This window comes from Halichoeres trimaculatus, unplaced genomic scaffold (assembly GCF_033239565.1).
Source record: "Halichoeres trimaculatus isolate MK-OKI-2021-1 unplaced genomic scaffold, fHalTri1.1 fHalTri1_scaffold_4, whole genome shotgun sequence".
NCBI lineage: Eukaryota > Metazoa > Chordata > Actinopteri > Labriformes > Labridae > Halichoeres > Halichoeres trimaculatus.
Window position 1 is genome coordinate 19,248,400 of NW_027437182.1, and position 16,302 is coordinate 19,264,701.

Here is a 16,302-nt window from a genome sequence, read left to right on the forward strand (position 1 = left end):
TCTGCTTAGTTTCTGTTGTTACTCGGCTGAAATGTAATTACATTATGTTAAGAAGAAATAATTTAAATGTCTGTATTTGTGTTGCAAAATAAGAGCAAGGATTGGTTTCAGATATTTTGTGTTTTTTGGTGGGGGGACTTAATCGAGGCAGACAGTCCATACAGCGCCCCATCCAGCAGGAACCGGTGCACAGGGGTTGTTTGGGACCCGGTTGGTGCTGGTGAGGTGGAGGAGCACGGTGACAGGGGATCGCGGCGAACCCCCCGCCTTGTGCAACACATCTTCTGTTCTGCGGTAAAGATGGCGGCGTCAGAGGGGGCGCGTAGCGGCCGGACAACGGCAAAACGGTTTTGAAAAGCTCCGCATTTGACCGAATCCTACTCGCCGGGTGCTGTTAGTATCAGCTCGGATCCTATCTGGATCAGCGGGATTAAGAGAAACGCTGTCACGCGCCGGGGATGCGGTTTTATTGTTAAGGCAGGGTGGGTGGGTTTCACTGATAGCTGCTAACGTTAGCGAACAGGCTAGCTGAACGAGCTAATACGGGCTAGTTAACGTTAGCTCCCAGAGGAAGAGTGAGGAGAGGATTGAAGAAGTCTATTCGGGCCAGACTGCTCCAGCCTGTGGGAATGTGAACCAAAGGTGCGCAGGGGGTTTGCTCGCATCGTCCCAAACGTCCTTCCAACAAACTACCGCGATGGGACAGCAGGTAGGCCGCGTCGGTGAGAGCACATCGACCGGACTCCAGCCACCACAGCCCCACGCGCCCCAACCGCACCAAGGGAAGGGGAACCGGGGGAGCGGCGCCGGGAGGAGACCCCGGGAACCCGGCAGTAGCACCGGGACACCGCCAGGAAGGGCTGCTGCAGTCAACGTGCCCGATCCAGGGATCAATATATTTGTGCAGCATTCAGGTATGGAGGAAATTACATTGATATCATTTGGCGTGTGTGACTGGGAAGTGCTCCGCTTTACTTTGATATTTGTTTGCTGCTGTTTAGCATCTGTTAGCTCATTCTGTGCTAGTTTGACAACGACGCGTTAGCGGAAATAGCCAATCCGCTAAACCATATCTCCCATTTAGTGATAATATGTCTGTTTCTTAATGTACAGACAGGAGGCATTCCAGTGAAGACATAGATAACAGACTTGCATTGATTTATATCGGTATGTTGGAGCATATGTGTGTGCATGCATGTGACCCAGTGATCCCGAAGGAGAGACAATGTTTTCGTAGAGGAGTGCTGTTCCCAGCCTGGATGATCATGACAAGAAGTTAGCTAGTTGTGTTTTCCTCTGTGATTTACTTGGTAAACAGCGATTCGTGCCTCGGGAGGTTAAGCAGCAGTTCCACCCCATTAACTCACGACAGCAGCCACCACAGTCTCACATTACAATAGCTTGTGCTTTTCACATGCTCACTTACATCCTCTGTCTGATTGTGTCTACTGTTACAACGCACTCAGCAAGATGACTGCACACTTTGATCCGGGGGGAAGTCTGCGTGAATTATTAAAGTCACATTCTTTCAATACACGAATACACTTGTGAAGAATCAAAGATTAAAGCTTCCCTTTTGTGAATATGTTTTTATACCCTGACGGTTATACACGTGACCAGTGAATTAATGAGCCTTGTACAGAACAGATCACACATATACAGAGGTGTGGCACTCCCTACCATTTACCCATGTTCCTGCCACCAAGCACTAGCCAGGCATTGATATTGTTATCTGCTCTGTGAGTCACGAGAAATGGCCCAGCAGTAACCCCTCCATGCTCTAAATGGCCTGCCTCCTTCCTCCCTTTAAGCATGCTTTATGAGTGGCTGACATGGGCTTCTTACTAATGGTAATGACAGGACACCCACAAGGTGATGCATGTAATCTCTACTCTCTCACTATTATGTCTTCTACTTGAAAAGGACTTCTTTTCATTGAAACTTCAGTTTGATGTGCATGACAATCTCGCACTTGTTCACACATCACTGACCCTTACACCTCACACTGTGAGATCCTGTGCCCAACTTCATCCGATGATTTTATTCCTTGCCTATTTGTGTCCTCCTGTGGAAGGTCACTGCACATGTGCTGAACTGATGTAGAACTACTGGCTTACCTTTCCTTGTTTCCACTGATACCCCAGCATTGGTTATAATGCCCAAAGACACACATAAAGGTTAAAGCTTAAAGTTTAATGTAACACATGTTTAATTCCTGGCTGCTGCATCTGTAAAGTAGCTTTCTTCTGCTTGAAGCACATGCACTGTCAGACGAACCTACTAAGTGCCCAACCACTCAGTGGCTGCATCGTTGCATTTTCTCAAATGTTCAGGCAGGAGTGGCCTTTTTATAGCAGCCAAGATGCAGTCACATTGCCACTCTGCTGAGAGACTGCTTCCCTTCAAAGCTCACAATAATAGAACAAAGATTCTGGAGTGAGCAAGCTTGGTGCTGTGCACTTGGTCTCATTACACTATCAAAGAGCCTTTTTCTCAGGTAGTCAAGTATTTTATAATGATGCATCATCGTCTTAGCCATCTTTGTGGTGGACACTTGGACATTTGTCTTGTTTTACAAATTGATTTGGTTATAAAGAATACAGTGCCTTTTAATTACAGTGTTGTTTATCCACTGGTTACTTCCCTATGTTAGCCAAGTGCCAAAAAAATCAAAAATTCTTCAAAGTTACAAATTAAACCTCGCATTTTTCAGCTGCAGTGAAATCCACACAACATTTTTCTTACCTTTTTTTGTTTTTCTTAGTATAGTGTGTGATATAATGGGTAAATGGGTCATTTAAACAAGCTACAGGATTGAACTTACATTCTTTTTTTTTGATTAGACACTGATAACTATAGTGTTAGTCGAACAGATGATGGGGCTTCATCATTGTTCTGTTGTTGATCATACAGTGAAGCCATGTGACCACATCTTGTACAGAGGAAGTTAAGATAAGAGGAACTCCACTGATTCCTTGCAGGGAAGTTGAAGTGTCACATCAGCAAAAGGAAGTACAAGAACAGGAATCAGACCTTAACTTGTTAAAGTGATTTTAATAATCCTGCTTTATAACTGCTCCATAACAGACTGGCATACTTCTGAGGCTAAATAATGCCTTCTTGGTATGTAATTGAAAGGTGCCAGTCTATGAGGAATGTGTTTTTGTCTGTTGAACTCGAGCCCCTGGGATCTGCCTGTCTTTTTAGTGCATATCAGAGGGTATCATCTTTGCACGTGTCTCACACTAGTTTCTTTCAGTGGTTCTGAAAACTCTGAGTCATTATAGGGGCCAAATTAGAAGATGGAGACCATCAGTGTAACTTGGTTGTAAATGTGTCTTCTACTCTGGTTTTTACCTCATCTCACTTTAACACCTTTGGACTGTCTTTTTGCCCACTTTAAAGGAGGTGAATCATGTCTTCTGTGCAGGTGTGCAGCAGTTCTTCCCACCTACCCTCCACCGTAGCCTCTGATTTGTACTAACTGAGTTAGGCAGGGACAGACAGAGAGCGCTGAGCCCCTAGGCTAATTTAATGAGTATCCTACCTTTGTAAGTATTGACAAGGGTGCAGAATTGGTGAATCAGTGGCAGCCACAGATTGATGGCCCCACCTCTTAAGCCCTGTCAGGTGTTGAGGGAGCTCCATCCGAGCAGTGGGTTCATCTTATACACACGCTGCAGTTGAAAGAGAGAAGAGAATGTTGTGAAACCATGAACATGTATGAGGTTTCACTGACGTGTCTCATCACATGCTTTCTTTTTTTTTTTTTTAAATATTTCTTTTATTAGGGCTATCAACATAGCACATTTCCATTACAATGTACACAATACCCTTTTTTTCTGTCCCCCCTGAACAACCAACATGTTAACCCGACTCCCACCAAGATATCAAAATAACAAAAATAAAACAAAATAATAAGAATAAAAAAAAAACCATTGTGAATACTAAGTAAAATAACAGTGAAAAAATGATAATTCTTATAATAAATTACACTTAAAAAGATAAAAATTAATAAATAAATTAAAAAAAATAATAATAACAATAAAAATGAAAAAAAAAGGGTACAAGACAGCTAAGCACAGAAATAAGATTTGCTCACTGTGATTGTCAAACAGTACATTAGTCATCCAAAGACCTTAGAGAGTCCATCACATGCTTTCTCAACATAGCTTGTGTCTTGTTTGTTAAAAAATCTGTTTGTCACTTGATGGGTAAATTGACCGTACAGAACCAGCAGCAACTCTTCTTAAGGTTCTTTATAGCAACAAAGCAATGAGCCAATCTATTTTCATTCCAAACAGATCGTAGAAATTGGGGCAGATGAGTGGGTTTGAGCACGTCTTGGCAGCTGTTTTGACAGTATATGTAGAGCCAGCCGCCGTACCTAAAGTGCGGCAGTGTTAAAGCTGCCCAGAGGAGAAGAGAGATGCCTGGATTCAGGATCCAAAGACCTAAGCTGATTTGCATCATGGGTGAAATTAGATTAGAGACAAATCCACTTTTCTGTGGACCCTATGTGCTTAAACCTCAAGTGCTGAGATAAGTCACCCAGCAGCCACTGTGATATCGAGGGAAAATCAAGGTTTGGGTGCTCTAGCTGCTATTGATGAGATCTAAATAAGCTTAATAGAGAATATCCTGGGGTGAAGATGATTTAAAAGTAGTTTGTGAATGCCTGCTATTTACCACTAGGAGGAGCCATGGCCACACCTCCTTTGGATGGAACTGGCCTGAAATTAGGGCAAAACTGATGAGTCTAGCTGATAGTCTCCTAGTAGGAATAAATCAGAGCTAATGGGTGTGTTGAGGGGGCATGACGCTTCTGTGCAAATCATTTTAACACATCAAACATGTTTTATGTCTGGAAACTGCATGTAGCATTGTGGATTTCTTAACGGTTGTTAAATAATTTACATCTCTCTGTGCCCTCTTCCAAAGCAAGGTCTGTACCACTACAGACTGCCAAACCTCTCTGTCCCCAGCTTGATCCCTGCTCTTAGCACTTACATCTTACCTGCTTAGCCTTGTCTGTTTGAACCCTGTATGTTGCAACAAGCCTCAGTTTAAAACCTAGAAAGCTGTTAAGTCATGACTCCTCCTTACAGAATGTCTTAATGTTTCTGCAACAAACGCACATATGAGAGATTTGTCTGATAAGTTTGTGATCATATTAATAAAATGGATGCAGTAATTAAAAAAGGTTAGCTTTCTAATTGTGTTGTGACTGCGTTTGTCCTCACCAAAACTTTCAGTTGTTGTCTCAAACTTCCGCCTCTGCTATCACCCAACCCTTCTGTAGTTCCTTAAACCATAGCCCCAGTTTGTATTCCCTTGCCTCCACCTTCTGTGTCACATATCACCATACAGTGAAGAATTATCTGAACAGTACGCAATTGGCTGTGTGGATGGTGAATCTATCCCCTGCATCTGTCAGCTTATAAACACCAACCGTTTTAAACTTAAGTAGGGAGAAGTCTTGCCAAATTGTTGAAGTGGCTTCTGGTCAAAGTCACAGTTTTTACTCTGAAGCTGCAATAGTGCAGCAGTGGAAAAAAAAACTGTATGAGCTAGAAAAAGGGGGGTGCTCTCTGTGCCAAGCTAGTTAAGCATTGATTTGCTTCCAGGATCAGTCTTTTGCTGCTGGCATTATCATTGCTGCTTATCTGCTGGGTTCCAGGCTGGAGACTTGGCTTGAAACACACACTTGTGCACACTAACGCTAAACACCCACGCATGCATGCTCATACACACACACACACACACACACACACACACACACACACACACACACACACACACACACACACACACACACACACACACACACACACACCAATGCTCTATTTCTTTCTGTCTACTTGTTTTGGTGGTGCAGCTCTTACACAGGATTATCCAGAATGTCCTCCTTCAGTGTAATCATCCGACAGCTGACTGGTCAATCAGAAAACAGTAATCTGAATGCTTTGTGGGGCTTCTGTCCTTAACTATCCTTGAAAGACACAACTCAAAGTGTAGCAGTTTAACAATGACATTTAGGGCAAGAGAGAATTTAGATTAGTATCGGTGTGTATGCTTGTTTCTTCATTGATAAGTTGATATATATAGTCCCTTCTTACAGAATGTATATTGCAGTAAAAACTGCTTGTCACCTCCGCAGAGGAGGTTATATTTTTTGGAGTGAGTCTGTCTGTTTGTGAACAACATAACTCAAAAAGTAACAAACGGACATAGATGAAATATTCAGGAAATGTTCTAAATGGGATAAGGAAGAAGTGATTAAATTTGGAGCTGGATCCCAGGGTTGCACAATATACCAATACTGAGAAAGTATCACTACTCCCTGTTTTCAAAAAGTAAACAATACCATGTGTTTTAAGTATTGATACTCCCAGGCAGTTTTTTTTTATTTAGACATTTTGACTCAGGCAACTTGTGAGTCTGCAGCCACCGAGCTGGGTCCTCTCTCCTCTCTAAGGAGAGGGCAGAGACTTGCTCTCTTTCCAAAGTGTGTGTTTTGTTGTGAAGTTAGACAGTGAGCCAGTATTACCTTTGCATGTCAATGCTTGGCTGTTTTCAGTCCGACGAAATTGTTAACGTGCATCTTAATTATCAGATCTTGTGCTGGCTACCTCACAGTTTGATTTTTTTGAGCTGCTTGCAAACATACTGACTGTAGGGATGCACAATTTTGGATTTTTGCCGATACTCGATATGCCGATACATCGAAACCCCTTTTGGCCAATACCGGTACCGATAATCACGAGTTTGTTTGTTTTTTTCACTGTAAAGAAAGCTAAGTCTATCCTGTACTGGAATTTATATGTTACTCTAATTGTGACGGTCTTATTTGTTAAAGAAACACACATAAAACAAGTCAAAAAAACATTTGATTTTACCATGAATAAGAAATGTATTATTACCATTATTACCATACCAAGTTGCTTTTGATTATTTTAGAGCTACTGTAACAACCTGGTGACAGACACAGAGCTCTGCAGTGCAAATAAATGAAGTGCTACATTTTATTTAAGGAGCTTATTTTTCAGATAGAAAATAATAATAATCCTAACTGAATAGCACCTTATCTGCTGTGCCTATTGGCAGAAATTTTCATATCTGCCGATACCGATAAACGTGTTTTTAAGCTTTTATCAGCCGATACAGATCTTGTGCCGATAATATCGTGCATCCCTAACTGACTGAGTTACAGACATGGCTTCATGTTCCAGCGCTCCTGTGAACCAGCCGCAGCTTGTTGAGAAAGCTGGTGCACGGAGCAAAATTTGGCATTACTTTACTTTCAAAGTCAACAGTCGGGGCAGCTTCATCAGCTAATGCACATCTCAAAGCCCGTCTGTAACGCATACTACTGACACACAAGGAGGAAACACTACAAACATGATGCAGCGCCTCACCGTTCAGCATCCTCACCTCCTTAAAGAGCAAGAGTGACAGATTCAAACAACGTGCCCAAACACAAAAGTCATACGACTGTCAAATACTTTGTGATAGCAAACTAGTTCACTACTGCTAGTAGTTGACAAATAAATAGTGTCATAAACACACAAGCTACATGGAGCACACGCAGCTCTGAGTCACAGAGCTGTGTGGTGTTGACACGGTTTAAATAAGTGACAAGTAGTTTTCTAACTTTAACGATAATAGAAACCTGTTGGAGACGCTAGAGTGTTGCATCTGTGAAAGAGCTTAACGCTAAACACTTTTTTTTAGAGTATTCATTAGGGATGGGTACCTTTCACATTTGAAACGATACGATACCGATGCCCGGTACCTGGCAACCGGCACTGGTAGTCAACGGTACCAATTTTTGGTATTTTTTTGTGTTTATGTGGTAAAAAAATATCAATTTGTTTAATAAAAAATGTGTTTTTTTTAATCTAACATATTTATTCTTCAGTATATAACCTTGCAATGTTGTGTTCATGTCTAGCATGGAAAATCTCTTACTCTTCCACTCCCTCACAGTGACAAGGATGCATTTAGGTACCTAAACATGGTACCTTTTCATTTTATGTGAATCGGTACCAGGTACTTTTGACAGAATTCGGTCGGTACCTATAAAAGTACCTAAATCGGTACTCATCCCTAGTATTCATGTTAAAAGTATACACACACAGTGTAGGCCAAACTACTGTGTGCTGAGCATAAAAATAATAGTCGGCTGTTCAAGTCTGGCAGGGTAATTTTACCTCCTCATTTTTGTACAACAATTACTATTTTCTGGTTTTCTATTTAGTTGAATTATTCTTGAGAGTAATAAATGAGTTCAGGTTCCCTTCAGGAATTGATTCTGCATGTAATCTATAAAACTACAAATCTCCCTTAGCCCCACAGACATACAAACAGATGTCAGAAAACTCACCTGAGGCAGCCTTCCCCTCAAGCTGCTTATTCTATTCATTTTCTAATGTTTTAGGTTTGCCATGGTATCGATTAAGTATTGATATCGGAATATTTTAGGCAGGTATCGTAACGAATCATAATTTTGGTATCATGACAACACTACTGGATCAAGGATTTTTTAAAAGGATTCTTTGTCAATGTGAGATAGGGACATTTTCACCATATGTGTATATAACTCCACGATAAATGGTTGGATTGCTTTGCAAAACAATACAAGACAAGGTCACCATAATTTCTGACAGATGTAAAAGTACGATCTAGATCCTAGCAATATTCTGGAAACTAAGATCTGGAATATGAAATATGTACTGGGTCATCATAATTTTCAACACTGTCAGGAAACAAATTATCATACAAACCTGCAACCTAACACAAAATTAAAGCAGACAGTCTGCCTCAAAAAAGGATCCTAAAACAGTCAAGTTCTGTTTGAAAGAAAAGTCGATCTTAAACCTTGGCTCTGGTCAGTCCTTTAAGCCAATGTCAAGCAGCTTTAACGTATACCCTGCGGTGTTTATACACACCACACAGATAAACTGCTGACACCCAGATTAGTCTGTCTAGTTCTTTTGTAAATCTCAGCTGAAAGAGGGAAGAAAATCAAGCAGGATGCAACAAGAATAGTTACTCCAGGCCTTGGAGATATCACTGTGTAGAACACACCTTTTGTAAAAGCAGGGAGTTGTCTGCATTGATACACACCTCTGCTCGGCATCAATCACATTCATGACATAATACACTGGACAAGAGCAGGCAGATTTGTAATAGACCATGCTCCGGCATCAAATGTAATCACACTGGCTTAATATTTCCATTCTGTGATCTTTTGTGTGAATTTGTGATTAAAAGGGAAGGATTTCTTCTGTTCAAGCAGGACTAAAGTGATAAACCATGTACTCAATCCAAAAAGCATGTTTCTGCTTCTTCTGTGCAATGTTACACATCCTGAATAATATTTGAACCTCAGCTGTTTTGTATTCTCCATCAGTCAGAGAGAGCAGAAGGAACTCAGGTTAACTGTCCAGTGTAGTGTTTCCCATATGTGTGAAAATGACCACTCTCGTCTTAAGCCTTCATATGCCATTCATCCTCGCTGCTGTCACATAAAGGGGTACTTAGCATTGTTGCCAGCACATCTAAAGGAAAGCACTTAGAGCCCATTATTAACCCATAACAAGCCCTGAGAGAAGCAGGGCAGGGTGAGCCGTGGGTTAGGGCTCCATTCCTCTCCATTGGAGGATGATACACAGATCCCTTAGGTCCACACTGGTGTTTGTCCACTCTCTTACTGGTGTATTTTCATGTAGACAGCAGACACGGAGGCTGTATGCACAGAGAACATTCACAGGTGTTTCCGGCCGTGGCTTGTTTGTGCATGTTCCCTCACTTACTCAGAGAGGTTTGCAACACCAGGATGTGTTAAAAGACAGAGGTCTGACAGACATGGAGACATTTGAAGCTGAACGTGTTGTAATGCATGAACTGGGGCTACAGGGCAAGTTCAAACATGGAGGTGGTTATGAAGAATTACGTAAATAAAGTTGAAAAGTGTTTCAGAGGTGATGTATTTCTGTAGAAAATTTTCTGTCCTCACAAACGGGAATATCTCTCTGAGCCGGCCTCTTGCCCCACGCCACCCCCCACACACGCACTTGTGATGTTGCATTAATGAGGCTATTGTCCTTTGTCCAGTCTCCATGAACAACAACTGTCTCAAGTCGCTCCTCTCCAGCCAAAGATTCTCTATTGACCCTTCCTCAGAAGGACTGACTTAACATCTTTTTAGTGACATGTAGACGCCACAAGTATGTTTCCTAATCAACAGTTAAACAAATATTTAATCATGTGGAAAAATAAAAATGTAAAAAATCCTAAGTAAAAAATCTGTCAAAATTGACGGCTTGAATTCCTTTTTCTTAGAGATGGACAGTGTGGAACATTTTCTTTATGCAACACTGCTTTGAGTGGGTGGCTGAAGCTCTTGTGTGGAAATAAATGCTACAAACAAAGGAATAGCATCCTCTGTAAATAGCATCTTTACATAGCATCTTCTTCTCATAGCATCTTTACTTAGTGTAGCTAAGGAGGGGTGCACCAATCAATTTTCTGGCTGATCACCGATCACTGTCTTTAAAAAGCCTGACCTGTCAATACTGATTCGGGCCAGTATCAATTTTAATTTTTTATAACTGGCAGCACATACCTTCAATGCTCCAACCTTATTTTATTGAAAATCATTGAACAAAACCCGTGAAGCAATAAAGTCGCTATGTTTTAGCTTAAACAACCAATAAAGTGTCCTGAGTTTAAGGTCTCAGAGCAAAAAGCAACAATGGCTGGCTGTCAGACCTGTATGCAGGGTGTCCGCGGGGTCTTAAAAAGTATTAAAAGTTGATAAATCAGTTGTAGGAAAATTAAGGCCCTTAAAAAGTATTAAAAAGTCTTAACCCTACTGTTACGATGTATTAAATTTTATTGGTGTTCAAGCTTTGACCCCAAAGACAGACAGTTCCAAATATCTGCCACGGAAAAAGTCCATCTCAAAATATTTCTCTCTAGATCACAAGAGTTTCTCAAGCCTCCTGAGAAAATTTCTCAGACTTTTGATGACCTGAGATCTTGGATTCCTAAGATTTAGAGAAAGCTTCCCCAGATCTCAGTTGTTTTGGAACAAATTTTCTTTGTTCAAATCACCTTTTTACTGAATACAACGCGATGAGATAAGATATTTACCGATACAGTTACATAGCGCTGTTGTTTGAGACGTGACAACAAGCAAAGTTGTAATTTTGTGAGGCACCAGCTATGTGTAGTGCTAGCAGCCCAACAGGCGGATCTCGTGATGGTGTGATGGTTTAGAAACCGCCAGTAGCGCTGATAGAAAGCAAATCACACAATCTCAAACACATGTCCTAAATTTTGACAATGATGAAATACAATTCTTGTTTGTTTGTTTTTCTGCAAGTTGGCCTTGAATAACCACTGTTACTTTTTATGAGAATGTTAATGTCAATTAACCTGCCTTTAGTTTCATTTATTCTTTCAAGCTTTATTCCTTCTCAGTTTACCTAATTTATTGTGAAATGCAAACTACAACTGTCAAAGATTGGTTGCTAACAACAGCTTATTGTCATGACAAGGTCTTAAGACTTTTTGAAAGGTTTTTAAAAAAGTCTTAAAAAGGTATTGAATTCACCCTCAGAATATCAGCGTATACCCTGTGTATGGAAATTGGAAAAATATCTTGGTTTAAAAGTTTAAAAAATCTAAGAGAGTGGATTCAGAGCTAGAACCAACATCTTTGTGATGGCCATCACATTTTCTTTCTTTTAACTAACTGGCAAACATGAGCTGTTAAACAATATTTTTGTTCTTTTAATTAAAAATTCCTCCACTCTCTTCTTCAGTATGCATTTGTACTTGTAATCTCGCCTCTTGTCTTTTGTTTAGTTCTTTTTCTACAGTTTCTCCCCAAATCTTTTTCACTGGTTCAAGAGTGACTTTCACAAGACAACTGAACAGAAATAAACTGAAACAATTTGATCTTGAGTGAATATCAGAAGATAAACAAATACTGGTGTTGCGTTACATAGTTGAGTCTATCTGAATCTCCCAGGCTCCAGCACTCCTTCTTTTGTAAATATCGGTGACTCTTCACCTTCTCTGTCTCTGACTCTGCCACAGGATCTGGCCAGGCCTGTCCCGTTGCCTTGTGTAATGTCTTGTGTATGTGGGTCTCATCCGCAGCATTGTCTCAGGTTTTTGTCTGGGCTTCCTGCAGGCAACCAGCCATCTCTCTCCTCACCAGCAGCACCACTGCTGTGCTCTGTGGAGTTATTTCTAGATATCATGCTGTAATGTTTTGTTCCCTAGCAGCTAAAAATACACACTTACCTCGCTGGTCACAGGCGTCAGATATGATCCGTATTGTTTTTGATTAAGGTGTGTGAGTGATGTTGTGTTGTTTAATTCACTGGCACAAAGTGGTGGGTGTTTGAGTGAAAGCTTTATGGACTCATGGAGTCACAAACCCTCACACAAACAGCTGCAGGAGAAGCAGCAGCATTGTAGGGTAGCCGAAGAGATAGTGTCACCATTGATGTGTGTGTGTGTGTGTGTGTGTGTGTGTGTGTGTGTGTGGGAATGTCTTGGGGCCAGGGTCACCTCTGTCCCAGCTGTCTCAGGGGGCGCAGGCTTAGCATGCCCCTCAGACTCGCACATACCCTCTCTTCTCCGTTCCACACAAAGCCGTAGTTTCTTCAGAAGGCACATGTGCTACACTTCACAGCGCACACACACTCAGAGGCACCCGCATGGGCACACGACATACCCAACGCACACCAAATGCTCGCTCAATCAAGCGGCTCAGCACATGAGGTCCGAGCTCCATGAAGTGGAACAGCATCTTGCTTTTCTTTGTGGGATAAGAGGGATTAGGAAGCAATTAAAGAAATGTGATCAGCGTAATGAAACTGGATCGTGTTTGAAAACTATTGAGTGTGATTAGGCGATTGGAGCACCAGATGACTTCACTATCTGTGTTTGAGTTTCTCTTTGAGTCTGTTTGTCAGGGATGGCAGGGTTTGAGGTCCTACAAACACGAGACCTTTGACAAATGCATTATATCTCTATTTCATTAAAGGGGACATATAATGCTGATCAGTGATTTAATGCTTACATATAAAATGATAAAGTTGAAAACAAGACCTTTCACCCCCTGAATTTTCAAAAAATGAGATATTGTATTTTTCCGATATCCTAGAACGAGATTTGATGCCTCTGAAAATAGGTCATTGACATTTGGCTTCGAGATTTCGACCTTCATGACGACACAAGGATCCTCTCTTTTTATTGGAGTAATCTGATAAAGCAGCTTCTCCTCTGTGAAGTCAGTTAGTCACACAACCGCCACCAAGGGATACACCCACCAAGAGCTGAGTATAAATAAAGCTCCCTACTAGCTCTGGCTAACTTGACTGAGTGCTAACATAGCGACGAACTTACAGTAGAGGCGATCTTTAGACTACACTTTCAGCATGATGGATAAAACAGACAGAGAAAAGTGAAGGAGCAGGATGGAGCCCTGTTATAGAAATAGTTTATTGGTGAAGTCTGCCTATATTTCCACGTATAAACTATACATGTTACAGTACCGGTTTGACTCACCTGATGATCTGTGTCGAGGTGGATTTTCTTCCTCCTGAGCTGCAGAACCGTCCGGGTCTGACTCGGGGTCCAATACAAAAGGACGTATCCTGCACTCTGCCATTTTATTAGTGCTATCAATGCCTTACGGTGACATTTTGGCAAACAGCAAACTCGCTCGGTCTGCTCCATTCAATGTGGCGATTTTGTAAATACTGCCATGCTGCAAAAACCGCCCCCTGGCTCTACCCCCTCCGCCCCTCTGATAGAACTGACCAATCAGAGCACAAAGGGCTGTGACGTTGCAAGGTTACTGGAGGTCATTCTCGAAACAGAGCGTTTCAACGAGATCTTCAGAATGGCCTAAAATGAGGATATTGAGAACGCTATTGTGGGGCAAGGAAGTAACTAAATGACTTGTGCTGAGGGCAGAAATGCTTTACAGGCATCCTAGTCTGGCACAGTGAAAAGGAGAAACAAGCATGATATGTCCCCTTTAAACACATTCCCGAGCAGAGTGCTGCTGCTGTGATATGAAGCCGTGTGAGAGGAGCAGTTGGCTCAGGCTGCCTACAGCAGTTGCAGTCATGCACATTTACACACATTGACTCATACACACACACACACAGGAGAAAAGCGTTGGTCAATAGGAACCCCCCTTTGCCCCCTTAAGGGAACAAGACCAGCCATCTGCTGTTGGCCACAGTGCTGGTCCAGGCCTCACGCTGCACATAAACACACACGCACACACACGTCATGTTCATCTCAACTTTCCCCCATGCCATACATACTGCCCTGCCCCCCAACCTGTGTATATACATGCCCCCCTCTTTACCACACAGCTTCCTTGCTCTCCTCTCTGCCACGTTTTGCCATCTTTTACTGCGCATTAAACCACAGAGAACATCAGTCATGGATGTCTGTGCTCTCCAGATGGACCCTGGAAATCTTGACTCCCTTAGGCCACATCAAAGCTAGCCGGGAGTTCCCAGCAGGAGGCTGCAAGTCGCTACCATTACTTCAGAGGTTTAAGAGGTTTGATTCAAGGACGGCGTGGGTAAATACTTTGTCTGGGGGGTCTCTGTCTCCTTCAGCTTGCCTCACATTCAGCAGTTGTATTCCCACAGTGAAGAGGATGGTTCAGAGAATTGACACATGCTCCTTCAGTCTTTTTTTTTTTCTTTGCCACCAGAATGAGCATTTGTGCTTCTCAAGCTCCTTCATCTGTGTCTACGTAGACACAGTCATACTTTAAAACATTTGTGCTTCTCAAGCTCCTTCATCTGTGTCTACGTAGACACAGTCATACTTTAAAACAAACAGATCAGTGTCAGCACTGCGGATCAAGGAAACCATATTGTTTCTTTTAATACTGGGACTAGTAGCTGACCAGACCAGGAGAGGAGATGTACTGGGAACTGTGGCTGAGCCAGGTGACGGCCAGTGCTGCTCTGCAGTGCATGCTGGTCCAAAACAAAGGTGGGAAAATCTTAAATGCAGATATAGATTTGATATAAGAAAACTGAGCATAACTGAGGTTGAGGCTGATTTGTTGAAGATTCCTGCTCTTGTGCTTGACATGTGCCATCCATAAGGTGTCAGATAATGCTTGAAATGCTTGATTTCTTACCACCCTTAAAAACAGGATGACAAAGTATTAAGAAAAAAAACAAAGCTTTGGACTTGTATGATTTCCAGTGAAGTCCCTGTGCCTTGTTCATGTATTCACTTATTCTTGTGTGGTGAAAAATGTCTGGTGTCTGAAGTTTATCAAGTGTCTGCCCTCACTTGTTGATGTCTGATCTGCGTGCAATTGTTCACTCACAAGCTGAGTCTAGTTTTATAGTTGTCAGATTTGTGACAGTTTTTTCTGCACTTGTTTCATGTCATCCAAGAATCCACAGAATGAAGTATGTTATGTAATATTACCTCAGACTAACTGTTCACTGATTTTAAAGGGGCTGTGAGGAGTTTGAAAGTGATCTTTAAAAAGCCTCCCTCCTAATGCCTAATGGTAATCCACACTTTAAAATGAGATTATCAGCACCAATATTGCTGGTTTCAGGTTATATTAAATTGTTGCTTCTTAGCTTCCAGTTCAGGTTGAGCAGGATTGGATTGATTTATGGCACGTCTTGGTCTCTATGACAACACCACGCCAGCTGACGAAGTTTAGTAGTGAGAATGATTTCTTTGATTAATTTTATAGTGATGGTAGACACAAGAGCCTAACTGTCAGACAGAAAAAGAACAGAAGAGCAGAAGAAGGCTAAACGAGAGAGTGATACAGCCTGAGCTAAAGGCTAACACAGTGGCTAAGCTGTTTGTGATGAAACCCACATGCTACAGTTATTCTGCAGTGGTCTGCTCAAACTTTAGAGTCTATCAATAAAATGAAAAGTGAGGTTATGTTAGCTCTGCTTGGTAGACTGGCTGGATACAGCTAACCAGGATTTACTAACTTTCCACATTACGACATGTCTTAGAGGACTGGGCTGTCAGCTGTGCTAAATGTAAACAGCTACTAAACTACATACAAACTGACAGTGTTAACTTGATGTCACATTAGCCTATAGATACGTCTGAGCACCGCGCTGCTGTTGTCTCTAACATGTTTGCTTGATGTCAAATAGTTTCAAACCGTAGCGCTACGTAACTGTACCGATAAATACCTTACCTCAGTGGGTTGCATCCAGTAAAAAGTTGTCTTGAACAAAGAAAGTTTTGATT

At 41.8% G+C, this 16,302-nt stretch overlaps 1 protein-coding gene across 2 annotated transcripts in view; it reads left to right on the plus strand.

The window, feature by feature from the left end:
* Window positions 1–164: 164 nt before the first annotated feature.
* abl2 (c-abl oncogene 2, non-receptor tyrosine kinase) overlaps window positions 165–16,302 on the plus strand; it is a 30,157-nt gene continuing 14,019 nt past the window's right edge. For both annotated transcript variants that reach the window (XM_074667877.1, XM_074667878.1), the window contains exon 1: window positions 165–914. In XM_074667877.1, the coding sequence (XP_074523978.1) occupies window positions 698–914 (217 nt within the window). In that variant the 5' untranslated portion in view covers window positions 165–697. The remainder of the gene's footprint in view (window positions 915–16,302) is intronic.